General features: G+C 42.5%; 1 protein-coding gene across 5 annotated transcripts; it reads right to left on the minus strand.

The window, feature by feature from the left end:
- Window positions 1–1,418: 1,418 nt before the first annotated feature.
- Window positions 1,419–25,827, minus strand: LOC121579556 (MAP7 domain-containing protein 2). Of its 5 annotated transcripts, none has more exons than XM_041894255.2 (18): window positions 25,370–25,827; window positions 22,932–23,033; window positions 22,139–22,249; window positions 21,197–21,274; window positions 20,799–20,962; window positions 17,890–17,989; window positions 16,970–17,050; window positions 14,365–14,486; window positions 14,113–14,228; window positions 13,589–14,028; window positions 13,321–13,471; window positions 13,005–13,185; window positions 11,143–11,247; window positions 10,972–11,031; window positions 10,593–10,635; window positions 7,328–7,931; window positions 6,122–6,374; window positions 1,419–2,825 (listed from the first exon to the last, which is right to left on the minus strand). In XM_041894255.2, exons 1-18 carry the CDS (start codon window positions 25,413–25,415, stop codon window positions 2,733–2,735), a joined length of 2,850 nt encoding a protein of 949 aa, XP_041750189.2. In that variant the 5' UTR covers window positions 25,416–25,827; the 3' UTR covers window positions 1,419–2,732. The 5 variants fall into 5 exon arrangements, with proteins under 5 accessions (XP_041750189.2, XP_041750188.2, XP_041750190.2 ...); XM_041894254.2 differs by having other exon boundaries at window positions 10,593–10,638; XM_041894256.2 differs by having other exon boundaries at window positions 10,593–10,638; window positions 22,148–22,249; window positions 25,370–25,826.

Consider the following 25,827-nt stretch of genomic DNA (forward strand, 5'->3'; position numbering starts at 1 on the left):
CTCCTTTTTTTCTTGTCCATAATCTTCTCCTTCACCAGATCTTTCAGAAGGCCTGTGCAATCTCCCACATGTTTATTCATAATATGCTCCACTTTCTTCCTTATTTCCTTTTCCAACGTCTTCCCCACTGAGGCCTTCGCCCCATGCCGCCACCAACTATACGGGTGGTAAACTATAAAGAAAATATCCATTGTAGGAAACGGGGAAAAACCGACATCATACAAAATACAAAAATAAACGCACACACACAAAAATAACATCCCACTCCTTCAGTCACATTCCAATTCAAGTCACATCCCTACACAGGCTCAGGGGCCTGTGAGGGCAGAACATCCTTTGACATGATTTCTTTCAATGCCTCGCCTGTAGCCCGATATTTACTCTTAAGGAGCCTACCAATACTCATTATGGTCCAAGGACCCAATATACAGTGCATTCGGAAAGTATTCAGACCCCTCTACTTTTTCCACATTTTGTTAGGTTACTAAAATGGATTACATAAATTATATATATTTTTTTACTGTTTTTAATTTTTTTACTGTTTTTATTTTATTTTTTAGACTAGCTGAAAACATAGGTAAAAATTGATCATTTCCCCAATAGATTATGATACATTTCTGGTTTTAAAAAAACGTGGATGTGCACCCCCTATTTTTAATTTGCTCAATGGCTCAGGCGGCCAAGTGGACACAAGGCTGTTTGGCTCGTCATCATGAAGAGGAATAACTTTTCAGCTATTTCTGACTAATAAACAATTCCATGCTGGTGTGTGGTAACATTCAAACAAATAAAAATTGGTCCTCCCACGAAAACGTCTGTAGCGTCCGAACGGTTTGAACTAGAAACTATTACCACTCCATGGAAAGGGTAGACTCACTCTCTACGACCCCAACAAGTGTCAGGAGACTCGTCTGAACTCAGAACCGTCGATGTGCCAACTTCTGTTTGGTAGCATCCGAACCGTTTTGGCTACAAACTAATGGGAACAGGGAGTTCTCACGAACGTGATGGTCTTCTCCATTTCGTTCACGGGACCCGTCTGAAGGTAACCAACGAATGGCAGTATGAGGGTAGTTTTGTGCCTACCCAGAAAAAGGGGTTAAATGTGTGTCAAAAAATAAATATATATTTCCAGTTTAAAAATTTTTTCTCCTAGATTGAGGACAGACACTTCAAAACCATGTTTATGATTTATTTTTTGACTGCCCTTTTTGCCATTTATGAATGTGTTATTCAATGCGTTTCTATGGGCTTAAGTAGTAAAGGCCAAAATCAATATTTTATCAAATCATTGTTATATGTTTTTGATACCTAAATTCTAAATCAAATAGCTAAATAACCCCCTCCCCCCAGTCTTAGACACTAAATAATTAAGTGTCATTGGGGCCTTCAGATACAACAATATACAAAACACCATACATTATTGTTTGAAGGTTTATTAATAGTACTGGTATTTATCATCTTATGCTCATGCTAATGACCCATGCATAATGTCTACAATAGTTACATTTTTTAATTAACTGCAATGCTGCTTTAGTTAGAAATACAACAGAAACTCCACAGTAGGTTTGAACTGTTAAAATGTGTTCTCTATAAACCTGATTTTCTAAATCCCTGGTTGCTTAGTCTTCAGGTAAAAATCTTGCCTCCTTTTGGTGCATTATTTATCAAAATACAATACAGTCCAAGTGGATCCAGTGACTGACCACTCACATCTGTGCATATACACACCGTAATAACTTAATTTGGACAACACATCATAGGTTTTGTCCTATGTCACCAATCTAACATACAAATTATACCAGCTCAGATGGTTCAGACTTTTGAGTGCTCAGGCACAGCTCAGTACTTTGTAGATCAAGGAAGAAAAGATACCACAAAACCTGCAATGCATGGGTTGGTGGCAATCTGGATTATAATGAGGAATGTTATTGTACAGATTCTTTATGTTGACTTTTGAGTTGCAGTACTATTTGAGCTGGGTTGAAGTATTATGGCACACATGCTACAATCCCAATCACACAGCAGGTTGGATACATACATTGTGACAAGCTTGAGTCTCTTGGGAGTTAATCATGTCCAGGGAGATACGAGCTAGCCTAAGGCATCCACAGCCAGAATTGAAAACTGTAGACTTTTCAGTGGAACAATCTAATTGAATGATCAGTGCATACTAAACTACATTAGGTGGATTCAGAGCAATATGAAACTTTCAATCATTAGAGGAACAACACTGCAATAGCAAAGGCAACTTACTGAAATGATATTCTACATCTGTATATGCCGGGTCTTTCACGATAAAATAAATATTTAAGGAGAGGAGAGGTTATCACCAGTCTGTGCTTCTACCCAACTACAGAATAAATGCTTTTGTTTTCAAATGAGATTTAACTAGCTTAGCTAACTGCTTTAGATCATAACAGGTAGTCAAGAGTAAATTGCTTCATGGGCACTTTCTTTCATTGAGACATACACACATCCACCCACGTTTCAGACACCACACTAACAACTGCTATATGCAATACATGGCATGACACCGATATATATGACTATCGTCATGGTATTATTTGACAAGTATAGTAATTCTATTAATGTTATTGTCACTTAAGTTCCATTGTCCAAGGCTATGTGGCCAGATGTATTGTAGGAGGAGGTTGAAGGTTAATGGACATTCAAGGTTGGAGACCAACAAGGAGGATCAAAACTACATTCAGAGTGATTTCTCTCTCATCTCAAGAGGTGCAGAGACTTCCATCCTCAATAACATCAGACAACGCAGATGATTTCCCTCTGCTCCTTCCATCATGGCTTGCCATTCCAGGGTTCTGAAAATAAAAAAGTAATCATAAGATTCTGTGTGTTTGAGAGAAGCTACCCACTGTGCACAAACTGGTTGAATAAACGTTGTTTCAACGTAATTTGTCAACGTATTGTGACTCGGACTCTATGTGGAAAATACATTGGATTTGAAAAAAGTCCTCAACTGTTGTTTTGAGGGTGAAATGTCAACCGCAGGATTACGTCATCATGGTAACCAAATTTCAATGTAGACAAACCATGTATAAAATGTTGAATTTGTACCTTAAAAACAATGTCAGATCTTCAACGTTATAGCCACTATCAGAAAATAAACTATAGGCTGGGCAGCACCTCCTACTGGAGAATTGATCCATCTACAGCAACCCTTTGGTCTCCCATCCAGGGCCTATATAGCATTTGCAAAGTCATCAAAAGCTATTGTTTCAATTCAACCCAGAATTCAACTAAAAATAGACAATACAATAGGCCTAGGGTTTCAAGCTCTAGTTGATTTAAAATGTAATGAAATTTAGTGATATTGAATTGTGTTTGGTTGACAACACAACCAAATATAAACTTTTAAGGAGATCTATCTTCTGCTTGGACAGTTCCATCAGCCACTGACTTAGTCTGGCTTCATTTCAATTTTGTCTCCATCACAACCAAAAATCAAAGTTAAATAATGTTTTTTTTCTATAATTTGTAGACAAATTGGAATTAAAGCAAGACTAAGTCAGTAGCACAGATGGAAGTATCCAAGCAGAAGATACAGTGGGGGAAAAAAGTATTTAGTCAGCCACCAATTGTGCAAGTTCTCCCACTTAAAAAGATGAGAGAGGCCTGTAATTTTCATCATAGGTACACGTCAACTATGACAGATAAAATGAGAAAAAAAAAATCCAGAAAATCACATTGTAGGATTTTTAATGAATTTATTTGCAAATTATGGTGGAAAATAAGTATTTGGTCAATAACAAAAGTTTCTCAATACTTTGTTATATACCCTTTGTTGGCAATGACACAGGTCAAACATTTTCTGTAAGTCTTCACAAGGTTTTCACACACTGTTGCTGGTATTTTGGCCCATTCCTCCATGCAGATCTCCTCTAGAGCAGTGATGTTTTGGGGCTGTCGCTGGGCAACACAGACTTTCAACTCCCTCCAAAGATTTTCTATGGGGTTGAGATCTGGAGACTGGCTAGGCCACTCCAGGACCTTGAAATGCTTCTTACGAAGCCACTCCTTCGTTGCCCGGGCGGTGTGTTTGGGATCATTGTCATGCTGAAAGACCCAGCCACGTTTCATCTTCAATGCCCTTGCTGATGGAAGGAGGAATTCACTCAAAATCTCACGATACATGGCCCCATTCATTCTTTCCTTTACACGGATCAGTCGTCCTGGTCCCTTTGCAGAAAAACAGCCCCAAAGCATGATGTTTCCACCCCCATGCTTCACAGTAGGTATGGTGTTCTTTGGATGCAACTCAGCATTCTTTGTCCTCCAAACACGACGAGTTGAGTTTTTACCAAAAAGTTATATTTTGGTTTCATCTGACCATATGACATTCTCCCAATCCTCTTCTGGATCATCTAAATGCACTCTAGCAAACTTCAGACGGGCCTGGACATGTACTGGCTTAAGCAGGGGGACACGTCTGGCACTGCAGGATTTGAGTCCCTGGCGGCGTAGTGTGTTACTGATGGTAGGCTTTGTTACTTTGGTCCCAGCTCTCTGCAGGTCATTCACTAGGTCCCCCCGTGTGGTTCTGGGATTTTTGCTCACCGTTCTTGTGATCATTTTGACCCCACGGGGTGAGATCTTGCGTGGAGCCCCAGATCGAGGGAGATTATCAGTGGTCTTGTATGTCTTCCATTTCCTAATAATTGCTCCCACAGTTGATTTCTTCAAACCAAGCTGCTTACCTATTGCAGATTCAGTCTTCCCAGCCTGGTGCAGGTCTACAATTTTGTTTCTGGTGTCCTTTGACAGCTCTTTGGTCTTGGCCATAGTGGAGTTTGGAGTGTGACTGTTTGAGGTTGTGGACAGGTGTCTTTTATACTGATAACAAGTTCAAACAGATGCCATTAATACAGGTAACGAGTGGAGGACAGAGGAGCCTCTTAAAGAAGAAGTTACAGGTCTGTGAGAGCCAGAAATCTTGCTTGTTTGTAGGTGACCAAATACTTATTTTCCACCATAATTTGCAAATAAATTCATAAAAAATCCTACAATGTGATTTTCTGGATTATTTTTTCTCAATTTGTCTGTCATAGTTGACGTGTACCTATGATGAAAATTACAGGCCTCTCATCTTTTTAAGTGGGAGAACTTGCACAATTGGTGGCTGACTAAATACTTTTTTCCACCACTGTACATCTTCTTCAAATGTTGATATTTGGTTGCATTGACAACCAAACAATTCAATATCACTTTTGAAATACAATAAATAGCCTATTAACTTGTCTACAAGTAAAAAAATGCTATGTTGGATTCACGTCTCTAACTCAACCAAAAATAAAAAGAATGGGATTAAGCCAGTGGCTCAGAACTATCCATAGATACATCTCCTTTGAATGTTGATATTTGGTTGCATTGTCAAGCAAACACAATTCACTATTACTTTTATAATACAGTAAATAGCCTAGAGTTAAGGCTCTCTCACAAACTAATGTAAAATTCAACCTTTAAATGAGTAACACATCCATGGCCACATTGAGTTTACTGTAACTATACATGTATTCTTATGTAATCATATAAAGCGTGCATGTTCAATATAGCATGCATAGGTCATCACAGGTCCGTAGAGATCTTCATAACTGCTATAACAATCTGCGCAGAATCTCAAATGGCATTGATCACTTGTACCATGTACTTTTAAAGTAATCTCAACTGCAATCCAGGTCATTTGGTTCTGCTATTAGATGAAGCACAGTGATAACACATTAATCTGTTGCATAAATAAACAAAATATCTGACATTGTATTCCCATTTGTACTTTCCTGTGCTTTTAGATGGTTGAAAGCATAGTGATAACACATTGGAAATTCAACTAACTTTTGGCTGTCTTTTTGAGTGGGTGAATATAGGTTGTAATCTCATTGATCAACGTCTCAACCAAATATGACCAACTATCCACGTTGAAATGATGTGGTGTGCCCAGTGGGTAGTGTGAGTGTTTGAGATGATAGGGTGAGAGAGGTATTGTGGCAACTTGAACGTGTGTGTATTTTAACATGTGTAAGCATGCATGTGTGAACAGGCTCATCGTTTTTGCATGTGAGTGTAAGATATTATTCTCATTCTCAGATGCATTTTTATGTACCTGACTACTGGATGTTGAGCTTGTTTGAGGGTGGAGGATGAGCTTGGAATCGGCGCCAGGACTGCAGAGCCCCTCAATCAGGTTCTTGTTGCAGTCTCCTAGGCTGCCCATGGGGGAGAGTTTGGGGTAGGCCACATGGCCCGTCAGGTCCAGCAGATCCTCCAGGGCTCGGGCATTACTCATGCCGTTGTGCTGGACCTCATTGACTGGGGAGAACTCTGGGATGGAGATAAGTTCCTCCTTGGAAACTGGGCTGAGAGGGGAAGAGAGAGGGAGCAACATCTGTGAAAATCATAATGGTTATTCCATCGATCAAATACTACTATGACCATGTCTGTACATCTATGGGGCATGCTATCCTTGGGTAATCAAGGGCGGATTAGGTGAATAATATATTATGCAAATTGTTAAATGCGAAGCCATTTTCATTATCAATATTCCTCAGGGAATGAGAAAAGGCTGTGGTAAAGCTAAGAGTCCAAATAGGAATTCTGATTATACAATATCCTTAATACTCTACGAGTAAAAAACATAGGTGCGGTAAACAGGTCAATGGAACGAGACCAAAACAATGGAAATGCCAAGGAAAAGATGGGGGAAAGATGCCGTGGGGGAAAGATCCCAAACCTCCTCATTGCCCCCCAGCTATTATTTATATGTGTATTTCACAATATGTTGAGGTAAAAATTGGAGCATAATACTTGTACGGATGTCAACCCCAATACATGTTCATGTCATCGTCACCAATAAACTGCATTACAGTTAAAAACGACAGACTACCACCATTGATTTCTGTATGCTAGCTATGCTACCAGCTTATTCAAACAGGAGTTTTCAATTAGCAGTCACTTCTTCTAAACCTGAAAAGGGACAACTTATAAATGTTATGCAGCAAAAACAAAAGTATATCCAAATTTGACTTTAGTAACCACATTGTGGGCCTGTTACAATACATCAATCATGACAGATTTTACGAATATCCACTTTGTTAGATCAGTTTTGTTGAATGTGTGTCAATCCGGTGTCCTATCACCCACGGTCTGCTTTCCATTGACCTCTTCATCGCATCTATTGCTAGGCTGCTGGCATGGTGGGCAATGTGTATGCAAATGTTCATATTAACCAGTATCTCTTGCATTTATTGGTTCGATCCATTACACATCATGCGTTCCTGTAGATAGACATGGCCTTGCTCTGATGGCTTACCTGACCTCCATGGACTGCACCTCATCACACGCCCCGTTGCTCTTCACATCCAGAAGCTCCAGGTTGATGAGTGGAGGTGGGAGGTGGCCCACTGGTAGGGGTGCCAGGGACAGATTGTTGGGCTGCACCCCTTGTCTGATCAACTTCACGTTTACTTGAGTACTCTCCTGGGTTTTGAGCTGAGTAGTGGCTTGGCTGCTCACCTGGGTACCTTCCTGTTTCTTCACCTGTACATTCACTTGGGGAACATCCGGTCTCTTTGTGTTCTTCAGCTGATTAATTTGGTCAGTGGTCTTTGCATTCACTTGTGCACTCTCCTGCTTGGTCACGTGGGAAGTGACCTTTCCCTTCACAAAGACACTCTCTTGGTTGAGCGCCTGGGCTGCACCCTGTCCATTTACTTGTTTAGCGTCCTGTCCCTTTTCCAGAACATTCTTCAGTGGGGTCACCTGATCAGTGGCTTGTCCCTTCAGCAGGGCACTGTCCTGCTTGTTGACACAGGCAGCGACCTGCCCATTAACCTGAGACTTAACCTTTGGGTTTTCATGCACATTCACCTGAGCATTAGTTTCAATGTTCATCTTTGAGTTCATCTGCATTTCCCCTGTAGAGAACAAAAATATCACATTGCACAGGACTATTCCCTGAGAAAGAGCACCACATGACCTGGCCAAGGACGGCTTAAAGAGATGCTAATTATACACAAATCCCATGCCTCCTTTAAAATCATGTCAGAATATTTAAGCGACCCATCTTACTGCGACAAAAGCATTGTCACATTAGTTAAGTCCATGGCCCTGTTCTCTAACCTATATGTCACATTAGTTAAGTCCATGGCCCTGTTCTCTAACCTATATGTCACATTAGTTAAGTCCATGGCCCTGTTCTCTAACCTATATGTCACATTAGTTAAGTCCATGGCCCTGTTCTCTAACCTATATGTCACATTAGTTAAGTCCATGGCCCTGTTCTCTATCCTATATGTCACATTAGTTAAGTCCATGGCCCTGTTCTCTAACCTATATGTCACATTAGTTAAGTCCATGGCCCTGTTCTCTAACCTATATGTCACATTAGTTAAGTCCATGGCCCTGTTCTCTAACCTATATGTCACATTAGTTAAGTCCATGGCCCTGTTCTCTAACCTATATGTCACATTAGTTAAGTCCATGGCCCTGTTCTCTAACCTACATGCACCACTTTGGCAACATTTCATGAGCTACCTTTGTGAGCCAGAGGTGTTTCCAATATCAAGTAGACAGGCAGATTTGCTAATGTCCTCTGTTCTACATCAGCTAACAAAATAAAGAAAGAGGTCCTTCTCTTTAATTGCATTAAATTGTCTAAATATTTTCAACCTTTCTAGTGAAAAATAATAAGGATTAAGTTACATGCTGAGGGCTGCATTGTGGCGGGGCAGATTAGTTATAAATAGCCAAAGACCTTGAATGGATGGCCTTTAACACAATCTAGGATGCAGAGTGAATCTGATCGTCTCCTGAGGACAGGTATTGGAAAAACACTGCTACATCACAGCCATGCAGGAGTCTCCTATATTGATGGAAAAGTACTGGGGTCTCTCACCCACCAGACTACCCACTGCTGCCACTGGGTGGGACTCTTACGCAACATGCTTTAGTAAGCATTTATTCAGTCGTGGTCAAAAGTTGAGAATGACACAAATAGTAATTTTCACAAAGTCTTCTGCCTCAGTTTTTATGATGGCAATTTGCATATACTCACTTAAGAAGAGTGATCAGATGAATTGCAATTAATTGCAAAGTCCCTATTTGCAATGAAAATGAACTTAATCCCCCCAAAACATTTCCACTGCATTTCAGCCCTGCCACAAAAGGACCAGCTACCATCATGTCAGTGATTCTCTCGTTAACACAGGTGAGAGTGTTGACGAGGACAAGGCTGGAGATCACTCTGTCATGCTGATTGAGTTAGAATAACAGACTGGAAGCTTTAAAAGGAAGGTGGTGCTTGAAATCATTGTTCTTCCTCTGTTAACCATGGTTACCTGCAAGGAAACACTTGCTGTCATCATTGCTTTGCACAAAAAGGGCTTCACAGGCAAGGATATTGCTGCTAGTAAGATTGCACCTAAATCAACCATTTATCGGATCATCAAGAACTTCAAGGAGAGAGGTTCAATTGTTGTGAAGAAGGCGTCAGGGCACCCAAGAATGTCCAGCAAGCGCCAGGACCGTCTCCTAAAGTTGATTCAGCTGCGGGATCGGGGCACCACCAGTGCAGAGCTTGCTCAGGAATGGCAGCAGGCAGGTGTGCGTGCATCTGCACGCACAGTGAGGCGAATACTTTTGGAGGATGGCCTGGTGTCAAGAAGGGCAGCAAGAAGCCACTTCTCTCCAAGAAAAACATCAGGGACAGTCTGATATTCTGCAAAAGATACAGGGATTGGACTGCTGAGGACTGGGGTAAAGTCATTTTCTCTGATGAATCCCCTTTCCGATTGTTTGGGGCATCCGGAAAAAAGCTTGTCCGGAGAAGATAAGGTGAGCGCTACCATCAGTCCTGTGTCATGCAGTAAAGCATCCTGAGACCATTCATGTGTGGAGTTGCTTCTCAGCCAAGGAAGTGGGCTCCCTCACAATTTTGCCTAAGAACACAGCCATGAATAAAGAATGGTACCAACATCCTCCGAGAGCAACTTCTCCCAACCATTCAAGAACAGTTTGGTGACAAACAATGCCTTTTCCAGCATGATGGAGCACCTTGCCATAAGGCAAAAGTGATAACTAAGTGGCTCTGGGAACAAAACATTTTGGGTCCATGGCCAGGAAACTCCCCAGACCTTAATCCCATTGAGAACTTGTGGTCAATCCTCAAGAGGCGGGTGGACAAACAAAAACACACAAATTCTGACAAACTCCAAGCATTGATTATGCAAGAATGGGCTGCCATCAGTCAGGATGTGGCCCAGAAGTTAATAGACAGCATGCCGGGGCAGATTGCAGAGGTCTTGAAAAAGAAGGGTCAACACTGCAAATATTGACTCTTTGCATAAACTTAATGTAATTGTCAATAAAAGCCTTTGACACTTATGGAATGCTTGTAATTATAATTCAGTATACCATAGTAACATCTGACAAAAATATCTAAAAACACTGAAGCAGCAAACTTTGTGAAGACCAATACTTGTCATTCTCAAAACGTTTGACCACGACTCATTGTGTCTTTCCTGCTGGGTTGATAAGGCAGGCAGAGTATCAGTGGGTGAATGGAATGGGTCACCTACCTGGTGGTGAGACAGGTTGAGTCTCCACCTGCCCCTCCTCCTTCTGCTTCAATATGGAACACAGATGGAGGCAACATTTATTATTCCACAGCAAATTAGAGGACAATTATATATAATATTGTGTGATTAAGACCTGTGGTAATCAGGACACATAAACCAATGTATCAACAATGATACAATTTAATCATGATAATGATCACAACATAGATATAAAAACAAAAGCTCTTGGGGAAAGAAATACAAGCCTCAAAGCGCATCCTGTATTGGTATGCAATACCTGACAAGATCACACAAAATCACTTGGGTAATATAGGAGTCAGCAGGTCTCTTTGCTTGAAGCCGTGCAGAGCTATGAGAACGGCAGGCATCTCTACAGTACCTTCATCTCTTCCTGGTTCTCATCACTCTTCCTGGTTCTCTTCATTATCTCCTCAATTCTCTGTGGAGATGCATCAACATACAGATTTTGACATGTACTGAGTGCTGCAGACTGGGTATCAGATATACTGATTCATTCAATAATAATAATTGAATTCTGAGTCATAAAAACCTTCTTTCTCAGCTGTCTTTCTTCCTCCTCTTGCAGCTTCAGGATCTCTCGCTCCTGACGCTGACGCTCTGCATCCTTCTGAGCCTGAAACTCGGCCTCCTCCTTCTTTATTGATAAAGATACAGGATTGATGCTTGGAATAATGTAAGACATGTACTGTGCATATACACAATGTTACACACAAACATGCACATACAGTGCCTAGCAAAAGTATTCATCCCCCTTGGCGTTTTTCCTATTTTGTAGCATTACAACCTGTAATTTAAATGGATTTTTATTTGGATTTCATGTAATGGACATACACAAAATAGTCCAAATTGGTGAAGTGAAATAAAAAAAATAACTTGTTTCAAAAAATTCAAAAAAATTAATAACGGAAAAGTGGTGCGTGCATATCTATTCACCCCCTTTGCTATGAAGCCCCTAAATAAGATCTGGTGCAACCAATTACCTTCAGAAGTCACATAATTAGTTAAATAAAGTCCACCTGTGTGCAATCTAAGTGTCACATGATCTCATATATATATATATACCTGTTCTGAAAGGCCCCAGAGTCTGCAACACCACTAAGCAAGGGGCACCACCAAGCAAGCGGCACCATGAAGACCAAGGAGCTCTCCAAACAGGTCAGGGACAAAGTTGTGGAGAAGTACAGATCAGGGTTGGGTTATAAAAAAATATCTGAAACTTTGAAAATCCCACGGAGCACCATTAAATCCATGATTTAAAAAAAGATTGAAAAGATATGGCACCACAACAAACCTGCCAAGAGAGGGCCGCCCACCAAAACTCACGGACCAGGCAAGGAGGGCATTAATCAGAGAGGCAACAAAGAGACCAAAGATAACCCTGAAGGAGCTGCAAAGCTCCACAGCGGAGATTGGAGTATCTGTCTATAAGACCACTTTAAGCTGTACACTCCACAGAGCTGGGCTTTACAGAAGAGTGGCCAGAAAAAAGCCATTGCTTAAAGAAAAAAATAAGCAAACACGTTTGGTGTTCGACAAAAGGCATGGAGGAGACTCCCCAAACATATGGAAGAAGGTACTCTGGTCAGATGAGACAAAAATTGAGCTTTTTGTCCATCAAGGAAAACGCTATGTCTGGCGCAAACCCAACACCTCTCATCACCCCGAGAACACCATCCCCACAGTGAAGCATGGTGGTGGCAGCATCATGCTGTGGGGATGTTTTTCATCAGCAGGGACTGGGAAACTGGTCAGAATTGAAGGAATGATGGATGGCGCTAAATACAGGGAAATTCTTGAGGGAAACCTGTTTCAGTCTTCCAGAGATTTGAGACTGGGACGGAGGTTCACCTTCCAGCAGGACAATGACCCTAAGCATACTGCTAAAGCAACACTCGAGTGGTTTAAGGGGAAACATTTAAATGTCTTGGAATGGCCTAGTCAAAGCCCAGACCTAAATCCAATTGAGAATCTGTGGTATGACTTGAAGGAGCTGGAGCAGTTTTGCCTTGAAGAATGGGCAAAAATCCCAGTGGCTAGATGTGCCAAGCTTATAGAGACATACCCAAACAGACTTGCAGCTGTAATTGCTGCAAAAGGTGGCTCTACAAAGTATTGACTCTGGGAGGGTGAATAGTTATGCACGCTCAAGTTCTGTTTTTTTGTCTTATTTCTTGTTTGTTTCACAATAAAACATATTTTGCATTTTCAAAGTGGTAGGCATGTTGTGTAAGTCAAATGATACAACCCCCCAAAAATGAATTTTAATTCCAGGTTGTAAGGCAACAAAATAGGAAAAATGCCAAGGGGGGTGAATACTTTCGCAAGCCACTGTACACTGGAGAAACATACATCACCATACATAAAGTGACCCCCCCTACTGTGACCCCTGACCTCTCTGTCCATCTGGACCTGTAGCCCCTTCTCCCGGACCTCCCTCTGCTGTTTCTCCACTTCCTCTCTCCTCCTGCGAAGGTCCTCCTGTCTGCTCTTCTCCTCCTCAGCCCGCCGAGCCTCCTCCTCCTGCCGTGCCCGCACCTCTGCCTGTCTCCTCCTCAGCTGCTCCACCTTCAGACTGAGTGACACAGACAAACATGATGACTTACAGTATACGCTATCAGTCACAGTCACGCAGACACACCATCTATGCATCATGTACAGGCACAGAGACACATGGTGACATTTACGCTGGCACACACAGTCTCCTTACCATTCCTCCTCCTCCTGCTCACAACGTTGTTTCTCCTCCAACTCCTTCTGCACCCTGGCCAGGCGCCTACGCTCCGCTAGCAGTCTGGATGCTTCCTCTGCATTTGTCGTCCCGACAACTCCTTTCCCTGTTGGTGTCACTGGCGATGGCTCTGTCACAAAGATAAAGGCAGACATCAGTGTGCATTGAAACTGGTGCCCTTTTGACAATGCACTGATAGATGTACTTAAATATTGACATACACAAAGAGATTGGTAAAGAGTTTCACCTGTGCTCTTATCTGCATTCAGGTCACTGCTGGTGGACTTTGGCATCTTCTTGTCTGGGGTGTCTATTTTGGAGGCTTTCTTATCAGAAGTGTCAGTCATAGAGTCCTTTCTTTCAGAAATCTCACCTTTTAAGTTCTTACCGGGGGTCTCAGTTTTGGGGAATCTTTTTTCTGGGGTCTCAGGGTTGGCCTGTTTTTTTTCAGGGGTGTCTGCTTGAGAGTACTTCTCAGGGCTCTGGATATCAGACATCCTTTTCACAGGGGTTTCTGGCTTGGATACATTTCTGTCATTGATGTTGTTGTGACCTTTGGCTTCTTCAACTTGTCCGTCCTCCTTCTTGTTGCCGTCGGTAACCGGGGTGGTGGGTCTGTGCCTGATGGGAGAGGAGTGGTACTGGCGCACAGTGCAGGGAGACTGCGTACGGCTCTTAGGCAGCAACCTACAACCAGGAGGACATTATTATTCTCTGTCACAGTAACTAGGACATACCATACGGATACAGCAGCAGGACAGTGAGTATTACTTGGGGGTGGCGGGGGAGGCTGAGCGTCTGGTGAACATGGCTGGGGATTCTCCTCTTCTCACAGGGGAGCCTGTCGCTGGGGAGCCAGTCCTCCTCTCTCTGCGTAACCTTTCTTTCTGAAAGCACACACAAGATAATGTGTGTGTGTTTCCGTATGTTATCATGCCAACATGTCTCTACCAACTGCTAGCAGGGTTCTGTAATGGTTTCTCTCTATTCAATAACCAAGTGGGTAGGTAAGACAAGTCTGACCTTGGGGGTTTGAGGGGTGGAGCGAGACCCTCCTGCTGACTCCTCTGCAGAGCCCTGGAGCCTCCGTCGATCAGCCCGGCTTGGCGAGCCCCGATAGGGTGCCCTGTGGGGGCTGCAGGGAGCTGCACAACGAAATACATCAGAGGTCAGAGGTCAAAATAATAATCAAGTGAAGATGTATTGTAGTCAAAGGAGATACAAAGGGGTAATTCCGTCTTTTTAGATCAATACCCACAGTATATTATGGAAGACGTTAACAATGCTATCAATTGTTTAAATCAATCATACAAACTATTTTGTCTTTTCACATGGTTATCTGTGGCAAGTTAGAGTGATGTGTGGCATGCGCACAATTACCCAAAGTAAATACTAAATAAAATAGCATGTGGAAAAGAAAAACATCCACACACGCTTTGGATGGCCAAAAAGTTTATGCTGAAGCAACATTTCTTCTGCCATATTATCAGTGGTGTAGTGGCGTGTACTCGCACGTAAAGGCCGTTTATTTACCTTTTTTATTTTACTCAAGCATTTACCCACCGGATAAATGCATTGAAAGTATAGGGAGCGTTACTTTACTCCTTGCGGACGGCGATCTGCGTTTATCCGCCTATTTCTTTACCATTACATCACTGCATATTATATAAGGCATGCCCAACTAAGCAACACTTTTGCAAGTATCTTAGCATGTAGGTATTTCTTCTCCTTGTCACACCAAAACATACACACACAAACCTTGTAGACAGCAGTCCCACCAGGAGTCACACACATTTGAACACATCTACACCCTCAGACACACACGTTCAGAAAAGCCAGACCTAGACATAAATAAAGTGGATAAACAAGTGTCTATCTGCAGAACTGCAAACGCTGTCATACATTCCCTAGTCTCTGCATCACCAATGTGCACAATTTATATGGGGTATTACCAGTCTGTAAATATTTACTGCCTATGTGCAAAAAAATTGTCAGTCCAGATGTATTGTCTAGGTGTTACCTGTGTATCGGTGGCAGGGTAGATGGAGGTCTGCTGCACTGTGGCACCTGGCCATAGAGGAGTGAGTGTGGGTAAGGAGGCGGTGGGCTATCAGGTTCTCCACAGAGTTCAGGTGACAGCGCTGGGCTGATGGAGGGGTCAGGGGTCAATGGAGGTGTTGGGAGGGAGATGAGGATGACAAACGAAACACAACGTATGACCATGAGGGACATGAGACGGAGAAATGAAGGTGCAAGAATCACAAGGAGGGGAGGAGGAGCGGGCTAAGAATGCTAGTTCTAGACTAGTGAGTACAACCGGAGAATGGAAAGGATGTAGGATGGGTCTGCCAAAAATGCCTGATTGTCATTTGTGATGACAATGACAATTTTGACACTGACAAGGGTAGCTATTAGCAGTGGTGGTGGTGAGCAGCAGATGAAGAAGTCGTAGTGTTTAGGGTAGAAGTAGTAACAGTGATAGGAGTAGTAGTAGTACTAGTGGTGATACTAGTAGAAGGAGTAGTAGTACTAGTGGTGATACTAGTAGAAGGAGTAGTAGTACTAGTGGTGATACTAGTAGAAGGAGTAGTAGTACTAGTGGTGATACTAGTAGAAGGAGTAGTAGTACTAGTGGTGATACTAGTAGAAGGAGTATTAGTACTAGTGGTGATACTAGTAGAAGGAGTAGTAGTACTAGTGGTGATACTAGTAGAAGGAGTATTATTACTAGTGGTGATACTAGTAGAAGGAGTAGTAGTACTAGTGGTGATAGTAGAAGGAGTATTAGTACTAGTGGTGATACTAGTAGAAGGAGTAGTAGTACTTTATCAAATTGGAGGACTACCTGTTCCTGTGCATGTTGAATGGCAAATACTGCTCATCACTTCATTATTATTGGGTTATGTTTTCCATATACTCATTGGGATGGGACGGGCTCTCTGAAATAAAAAATAACACTGAGTATTTGGATGGGTGATATAGAGATCGGTAAGATGCATAAAAGCACTGAGAATGTCAAACCTTAACCAGTGTGTTGTGACTGAGTGAAATATGCCTTCAACAAGGAGGGAGAGGAGGTTTCAAACAATGAAAAGGTGAAGTGGTGTACATGTCCCCTGTTACTTGGTTCTTTGTGTACTGTCAATTCCCTAGTGCCTGTCATTTCCTAATGGATATCTTCTTCACTCTGTATCCCAAAATCATCTCTATTGTCATCCTAATGCTCGCTCTTTTGCTTGAACCTGGATCGACTTGCCAGTACCAAAAAAGACATCACAATACCCAAGCTGAGCACACACACATACCCTCACACATACAGTACACATACAGATGTAAAAAAAAAAATGTATAAAAAGCAGCAATTATACAACATCAATGTGCACTTTGTACAGTAGTACTTGTACGAGGTACACATTGACTTTTCACACACATCCTCATGCTTTCGCACACTTTTTTCTGATTCAGCTGTTGCACATGCATTCTGGGAAATATACATACAACTTTTTGAGTTGGCATGACATTTCCCCTCAAGCCAAACTGCCATGAGAGCAGTGGTCACTGTGGGGTGGAGAGAAGGAGGAGGGGGAAGGGGATTGGTGGACCGAACGGGAGGGGTTCATAACATTACCGGATTCGCTGGCAGCAGGAAGGGGGGCGGCGAGTTCATGGGGAAAGGCGGAGGCAAGGAGAGGGGCATTCTCACTGTCACCTATAGGTAGCAGGCGGAGCAGAGCAGAGCAGAGAGAGCATAGCGTTATGACCAGAGCTGCCACTCATGGCTTTACCTGATGACCCCCTGATACACCTCTGCAGCCAGCAGGGCGCTCCTGACGACAACTGGGGAGGTAAACCCATGCAGCAAGGCTGGAGGCAATGAGCAGGCCAGGGAGAAAGGCTCTCTCACATACGCACCTTTGTCTTCCATATATCCCTCTATGCCCCAATCCAAATCACACATACAGTACATAAGCCATAAACATAGTCAGAAAACTGTATAAAAATCAGCATCTAGGTTTTGAACATGTTTCTGTATCTCAGTCCTCCATCCCCCACCTCCATCATAATCCTTCAAACGCACCAAACTGCCAGTGCCCCAGGATAGGAGCCATCAATAATGCCCTGAAGCAGCAACCAGTATGTTGTCAATTTTAAAACTGTCTGGTTTGCTCCCCTCAGGGTTGACTGGACTGATGACTATTTCCATGGTTCACGACAGGTCTGGGATAGGCTGACACAGAGACATTGCTGTCTGACCTTGAGTCTAGATTAGAAGGGTAGAGGAGTAATCAGCTAGCAGCAGCTTCCAAAAAAAGACCTATCATGTGTTAGTATATCTGATGGACCGCTTGTGTGATTGTATAACTGACAGAGAGCAACACCAAATTTGTATCACTTTAGAAGCCAGAAGGGACATGCCAAATTGAATTAGCCTAGAACATGCATTGCTGTCCCTCTCGCCATTCATGCCTCTCACCATTCCTCCTTCCAGTCACTCCATCATTCACACCTCATTGCACCCTCATCTCCAGCTCCCCGTTGTGGACTCACCCTGTGCTCCTCCAGGTCCGCCCCATGTCCAGCGTTTGGGCCTCTGCTCCAGCTGCAGGCTGCGTTCCAGGGAGCGTTTCATCAGAGCCTCCAGCCGCTCCTGGTTGTGCCGTTCCAGGACCGGGAAGACAAGGGACTCTGTCACGGAGCTGCTCCCCTGGCCCCACAAGGACCAGGCTAGTCGCTCCATAACCACAACCTCTACTCTAACACAGCACAGTCTTACCAGAGCAGGCTGATAAAGACCACAGCTGCTTGGGACTCCACCCCTCCAATCACACACACATGCAGACAAAGAGACACTCTCACACATTCATTCTCGTAGCAAGCAACAGTATTGACACAGGTTGGAGAACAGCTCCCCCTTTCTTTATCTGATTTTCCCCCTCCCCCTTTTCTTTTTCTGGCTGCCTGTTCTACTCAGACTTCCCCCAGTAAATAATATTTCCTCCAAGCTAGTTAACCCTTCCCCACCCACAGTGTTGCCATGGTTCACAGCCCAACAGAGCAGGAGACAAAGCCATCTGGTGGGTGATCAACCATTGCCAACATCTCTCCATTTAAATGTGCTCCATCTTTTCCTCCCATCTATATCCCTGCTCTACCGAGCTAACAAGGTAAAAATCTGTTGTTCTGCCCCTGAGCAAGGCAGTTAACCCGCCGATGACGTGGATGTCGATTAGGGCAGCCCCCCGGCACCTCTCTGATTCAGAGGGGTTGGGTTAAATGCGGAAGACAGATTTTGGTTGAATGCATTCAGTTGTACAACTGACTAGGTATCCCCCTTTCCTTTTTTTCCATGTTCATTTCTTCCTATCAAACACAGACATGGACATGTATCGGCAAATGGAACTACACACACAGATGAAGCCAGCACAGTAACAAATGTATTAATCAGAATGACACTGCACAGAACCAAGAACGGGTGAAGAAGTGAAAACAAATCTTAAATGAGTACCACAGAAAAGCTAATATGACATTAGCCACATGCCATAGGCTCCTCCTGCATTTCTACTGATCTAAAATGACATCATCCAGAGGATATAATCCATCTAATGGGAACACACACGCGCATAGATAATCAATCTGGTTGAGATTGATGGCCAAGGCAAATGCTGTGTCATCCAAAACATGTCCCAAAAATTCTCATTATGCATAATCTTATGAGAGCACACAAAAAATTATAAATCATGTTATTTCACGTCACCTTTTTAGACCAACTTAAGTCTCTCTTTAAAGATTAAACTGTGAGATCAATGTTAGCTACCCCTCTATGACAATAAATGGCCTTAGAAAGTGGCAGTGTGTGACATGGTTTAAAAAGACAGATCTGTGGATAACTTTGTGCTGAGCAGATATTTTGGGACCCATCGAGAAATGGAGGGCAATGACAAAGCAGGATAAGGATCAGATTAAACAAATGGAATGGCAGAGATATTCATTGATTAGTCTGAGGTCCCTGAGATTTACACATAGATCAACACCAATGACACCAGCATTCCCAGAAGCCAGTGTTGACTGGTGTGCAGGGTGGGAAGGACTTCTCTAGAAGGGGAGGGTGGGGGTGAAAATCCTATATAATATCTGATTGGGAGACAACGTTAAGTATGGGGCATACTGTAATTAATTAACCACAGGATTTGAGTAAATTAAAGAGCATATGTCCCTGCTTATCTTTTAGAAGGGGCTGTTGTGACTGTTGCTGTACTTTCCCACACATACATTCACATACAATCAAAAACGGTGCATCCAAACGATACAATAAACATACAAACTTTTTACTGAAACTGAACTGGAGGTGAAAGAGCTGTCTGAGTGTGAGGACGGAGGGTGACTACATCATGCACTGGAAGATGTAGTGCAGGGTTCCCCAACTGGCGGCCCGTGGGCCGGATTTGGCCCACGGGTGGTCTTATTTGGCCCCCCAAGTTTTCGGAGGAAATAAAATATATATATATATATATATATATATATATATATATATATATATATATATATATATATATATACATACACACTAACGTTCAAAAGTTTGGGGTCACTTAGAAATTTCCATTTTTTTGAAAGAAAAGCAATTGTTTTGTCCATTAAAATAACATCAAATTGATCAGAAATACAGTGTAGACATTGTTAATGTTATAAATGGCTATTGTAGCTGGAAACGGCTGATTTTTAATGGAATATCTACATAGGCATACAGAGGCCCATTATCAGCAACCATCAGTCCTGTGTTCCAATGGCAAGTTGTGTTTGCTAATCCAAGTTTATCATTTTAAAAGGCTAATTGATCATTAGAAAACCTTTTTGCAATTATGTTAGCACAGCTGAAAACTGTTTTGCTGATTAAAGAAGCAATAAAACTGGCCTTCTTGAGACTAGTTGAGTATCTGGAGCATCAGCAATTGTGGGTTCGATTACAGGCTCAAAATGGCCAGAAACAAATAACTTTCTTCTGAAATCAGTCTATTCTTGTTCTGAGAAATTAAGGCTATTCCATGCGAGAAATTGCCAAGAAACTGAAGATCTCGTACAACGCTGTGTACTACTCCCTTCACAGAACAGCGCAAACTGGCTCTAACCAGAATAGAAAGAGGGGTGGGAGGCACCGGTGCACAACTGAGCAAGAGGACAAATACATTAGAGTGTCTAGTTTGAGAAACAGACGCCTCACAGGTCCTCAACTGGCAGCTTCATTAAATAGTACCCGCAAAAAAACACCAGTCTCAACGTCAACAGTGAAGAGGCGACTTCGGGATGCTGACCTTCTAGGCAGAGTTGCAAAGAAAAAGCCATATCTCAGACTGGCTAATAAAAAGAAAAGATTAAGATGGGCAGTCGGAGATATAGCTTTTTCTTTGCAACTCTGCAAATGATGATCCCTGATGTAGTGGCTTAGTGGTAAGTCTGACCTTCTCCTCCTCCAGCCTCTGCCTCCTCTTTTCCTCCACAGCAGCTCTGCGGAGCTCCTCTTTCTGTCTCTGCTCCTCCAGCTTCCTCCAGCGCTCCTCCACCGTACGCTCATACTGCAGCAGAGCCCGCCGCTCCTTCTCCCTGATCGCCTGCTCTCGCACCGCTGGAAACACCAACCAACACACTCAGCTTACTACCCTCTTCAACACCATTATAACAACCCACAACAATTCCAGAGCTTTGCTTCCTTGAACTGCACATTTACTGGCTGCCGGTTCTATATGGCAAAAGTATAGAGCAATTTTGCTAACCTGCTACAATACAAATAGTGGCTTCAATAAGAAATGATTTCCATCAGTCTCAATACTTGAAAGCAAATGTCAGGAACATCACTTACCTAGACCTTTATCTCTCTCCTCACGTCTCTCTTTGGCTAAACGCATCCTGTCGTCTGTCCTCAGATACCCTTCCACATCTGAGGGATATGAAGAAAAAGGGATCAACACAGAAACAGACAAGCTAGACAGAAACAGAGCAAGGAGAGACATTCAAAAGAGATAGTGAGGGAGAGATGTGTTTATAGAGAGGACCCAGTGAGGGAGGGATGTGTTTATAGAGAGGACCCAGTGAGGGAGGGATGTGTTTATAGAGAGGACCCAGTGAGGGAGAGATGTGTTTATAGAGAGGACCCAGTGAGGGAGGGATGTGTTTATAGAGAGGACCCAGTGAGGGAGGGATGTGTTTATAGAGAGGACCCAGTGAGGGAGAGATGTGTTTATAGAGAGGACCCAGTGAGGGAGGGATGTGTTTATAGAGAGGACCCAGTGAGGGAGGGATGTGTTTATAGAGAGGACCCAGTGAGGGAGGGATGTGTTTATAGAGAGGACCCAGTGAGGGAGGGATGTGTTTATAGAGAGGACCCAGTGAGGGAGAGATGTGTTTATAGAGAGGACCCAGTGAGGGAGGGATGTGTTTATAGAGAGGACCCAGTGAGGGAGAGATGTGTTTATAGAGAGGACCCAGTGAGGGAGGGATGTGTTTATAGAGAGGACCCAGTGAGGGAGGGATGTGTTTATAGAGAGGACCCAGTGAGGGAGGGATGTATTTATAGAGAGGACCCAGTGAGGGAGGGATGTGTTTATAGAGAGGACCCAGTGAGGGAGGGATGTGTTTATAGAGAGGACCCAGTGAGGGAGGGATGTGTTTATAGAGAGGACCCAGTGAGGGAGGGATGTGTTTATAGAGAGGACCCAGTGAGGGAGGGATGTGTTTATAGAGAGGACCCAGTGAGGGAGGGATGTATAGGGGAGCTAACAACCACAGTGGGGGTGGAACTTACACTGTTTACCTGCATGATTGTTAGTGTTGTTGCCTGGCAGAAGTAAAGGGGAGGGGAGCCCATTGAGCTGGGGCCTCTTCTCTGTGACCGAGGGTGGGCTCAGCACCTCATCTGATATAGGAGAGACAACAGTCCCCACAGTTTGTCAGCAGAGGAAGGCAGTGCTGTACATAGCACTGAACTGCAGTAGTACTTTGAGACTGAAGAGGGAGACAGTGCCATGCTCTTTGTTCAGTGAGAGTAATATTTAGAGGGTAAAATGGTCGCAGCCAGGGCAGTAGATAATGTAAAAGGTTGTATGCACTGCTGCCAAGTTGGCAAGCAATCCAAGGACGGACTGCAGCAGTGTATGCGGATATGATATGTTTTAAGGTGTCAAGGCTAAATATCTATTTAAAATTGAATCAGTTGTTCTTAGTATGATAATTACTAAAGCAAAAAGATCTTGCCTTTGCCAGAAATGGCTCTCTAAAATATTATTTTAGGCCAGTTTCTTTTAAAAAACATCTAATTGTGCTTTCGTTGTGGTCCCTGTGTGAATCTTGAAACCCATCTTCTTGGAAAATAGTGTCTTATAGTAATCCTTCAAATCATAAAAATGACTCAATAATGACTCCCCTTGACATATAAGTATCAAATCATTCAACTCAACCCAATTCCGCCATGGTAGATTGTGATTGTTGTAATTATGGAAAGTAATTATGTGAAGTACCTTTCCAATTCAGATAAGCGCCCAATAAAATCCTGTTAAAACGTTAAGAGTGTGGGTGAGCCATCAGTTGGAGCATCTTACTGTGTTTCGCAGCTGGGCTCCCTGGATAAAGTACCACACGGGCTGGGGAGCCATGGCCGTTGCTTTGGGATCTCTTCTCTGCAATTGATGGCTGAGTCAATCCTTAGGCGGGAGAAAGAAGCAAACACATGAAGAAGAAAATAAATAGAAGAAAGGTAAATAAGTCCAGGATAGATGGAAGCCAGGCCATTGACTTATTCTGGACTAGATTTAAAACAGCAGCCATAATCTGGCCCTGTTAATTCTGCATCACTCACCAAAATCTAATACAGCTCCCAGTCAAAGAGAGACCCATCATATCACAACATTGGGTTATACACTGCATATGTTAATATAACTTATTCTTGGGAAACTAGGAACTAGCCTAGGAAGTGAGTGGTCCTTTCCCAGACCCAGAGTAAGCCTATTCATTAAAAAGCACTTTTGATTGGGACTCTCCATATCCTGCTTTTAGAGTAGGCTATGGACTTAATCTGGGTCTGCCAGGACCGGGCGTATAGGTAGGTTACTAACACCTTTTCAATGGCCATGTCACATGTCTTTAACCATTGATGAAAGGTCGGTGACCTTGTGTGCTGGTGAGAATCCATGTTTAATGTCATTCTTTAAATATGTGTCCACTCCATAACGATAAGGCCTCAAAACCCAGATGCAGCTATTTGCCTTTGATCACCCCTAAATTCAAGGATTTTTGAGTACAAATTACACCTTTCTGATCACACCTGTACCAACCAAGGTTATTATAGTTTTGTGTTTTTATATTCGTTTTTATTTCTATTAGTTTTTCAATTTTAGTTTAGTTTAGTTTTTCAGTTTAGTTTCAGACCTGATTTGCTCGTTTTTATTTTGTTTTAGTTTGATCCAAATATTTATATTTCGTTTTATATGATTTAGCTTCAGTTTTAGTGCTAGAGACAGAAAGCATTTGTGTTGTATAGTTTTTTGGGATGTCACTTCTTGCAACTGTGGGGCAGTAATACTTCAGCAATAAATAAGGTGATGGGTCAGGTCATAGGTTAGGTTTAAACTATAAAGTTATTCTCAATGTGACTTGGATTTAAAAGGAATAGCGTAGAGACAGGTGCAACAAATATGGGGGAAACTCTCATCCATGTTAACACAAATCCATTGCTTTTTAACTTTAGTAGTACATGTAAGAAGAATCAAATTAGCTACCTAGACAATTTACTGTAAAAAAAGTAAATGTTACTGTAATCATAATGAATGCATAAATGAATGGATGAATTAATAACATTCATTGAGGGGAGATGGGGTTTGTATTTCACAGTATTTTACTGTATTACATGGGATTGGTGCAGGCAGGTTGGCTGCTATAGGTAATGTGTTTACACATTACAACATATCAATGAATATTTTGTGTTTTATATCACGTACACTTCTAGAGGTCTTAACAAAGGCTTCCAAACTGGCAGCACCGGAATGGCAAAATGCTCAACCATTAAAGGTTTAAGACTTGGTACCACTCCAATCTGTCCCCTATACATTTTAAATGGTTGGGGCACCACTACCACATACCAGTTAAATTGGTATGGTTTAAAAATGTAAAGGTTTTCGGCACTCCAAGAATAAGGTATTCTACTGTATTCAATGGGATGGAATAACGGCACCATTCGAAATACAGCAATTACTTCCCTGTCCACCATTACTTCCCAAAATGAACCATAATTTACAGTATGCTGCAGTAAAACGTTTAACAGTATTTTACTGTTGATAATACCCCAAATTACAGTATGAATTACAGTTCAGTTACAGAGTAGTGATAGTGACGCACAAGCCAATCCTTTTTGAAACATCGCCATCTCCTGGCTGCATTTACCCGCCAGATTCAGTAGCTTGAACCCCCCTCCCCCAAAATAAAAAATTAAATAAAAATAAAACCAAAACATTTTCATGATGGTTTTTATTTTTGTTAGTTTTGGAGTTAAAGATAATAGTTTCAGTATAGTTTGTTTTTCTAACGGGTTTATTAATTATTTTATTTCAGTTTAGTAAATAGTTTTCATGATTGGTTTTCGTTTTAGTTTCCATTTTAGTTTACTATAATAACTTTGGTACCAGCGACAGAAAACAAGCCTTGGACACCCAAATCTAGGCTATGCGGGTTAAGACAGACCAAACCATATAAATACGCGTAATGTAGCCTGTGCCTGAGCCAATCAATTTAGCAATTAACAAAGGTGCGTGTTGTCCTTCTGCATCTTGATGATTTAACAACTACGCTATTCATCTTTTTATTTAGACAACTGGCCATAAAAGCCAATGATAAAAATTGCCTCTGCTAGGCTTGGCTATAGCGTATGCTAGATGATGAAGTGAAATGCACAATTTGACGATGCAGGATTGTCGTAGCAAAAAAATACAGTAGAGAAACATTGGATATTATAAACAATAGACCGTTAGTTTTTTACCCTGCTTACCTGTCAAGGCACCACTGGACGCTGCATTGACTGCCTTCTCTGCCATCTTCGTAGTCACCGGCGGATGCCCCCAAACGTATGTATGCAATGTCGCAAACACCCCACTGCGAAAGGCTTCAAATCAAGTCGAGGGAAACAGCATCGCCAGCTTCTACCTTCAGGCGCAGGAGGATAACATAGGCTACGCTATCAGGGGATGTAAGCCTATCCGTTTTCCACTGCCTCAGCAATCAATATGTATGCTCCCCCGGAATGCTAACGGTGCACAGGCGGTCAGGAGAGCAGAAGGGTATTCGGATGAATGCGGTTACTGAATGAGACAATAGGCTACTATTAAGTGGGCTATTTTGAAGGGAACGGTGATCGTAACTGGGTATCCTTGGATAACTGTTGAAGGACGGAGAGAAAATGATGCGCTCCAGTTCAGGGCGTACTGGATGGAAATCATTACATCATTG

Source organism: Coregonus clupeaformis, chromosome 13, assembly GCF_020615455.1.
Source record: "Coregonus clupeaformis isolate EN_2021a chromosome 13, ASM2061545v1, whole genome shotgun sequence".
NCBI lineage: Eukaryota > Metazoa > Chordata > Actinopteri > Salmoniformes > Salmonidae > Coregonus > Coregonus clupeaformis.

Coding starts and splice junctions, on each gene's coding strand:
- LOC121579556 (XM_041894254.2), bottom strand. CDS start 25,415: ATGGCAGAGAAGGCAGTCAATGCAGCGTCCAGTGGTGCCTTGACAG. Junction 21,275..22,138: donor CAATCATGCAGGTAAACAGT/GTAAGTTCCACC, acceptor CATATCCCTCAG/ATGTGGAAGGGTATCTGAGG. Junction 7,932..10,592: donor TCAACCTGTCTCACCACCAG/GTAGGTGACCCA, acceptor TGTTCTCTACAG/GGGAAATGCAGATGAACTCA.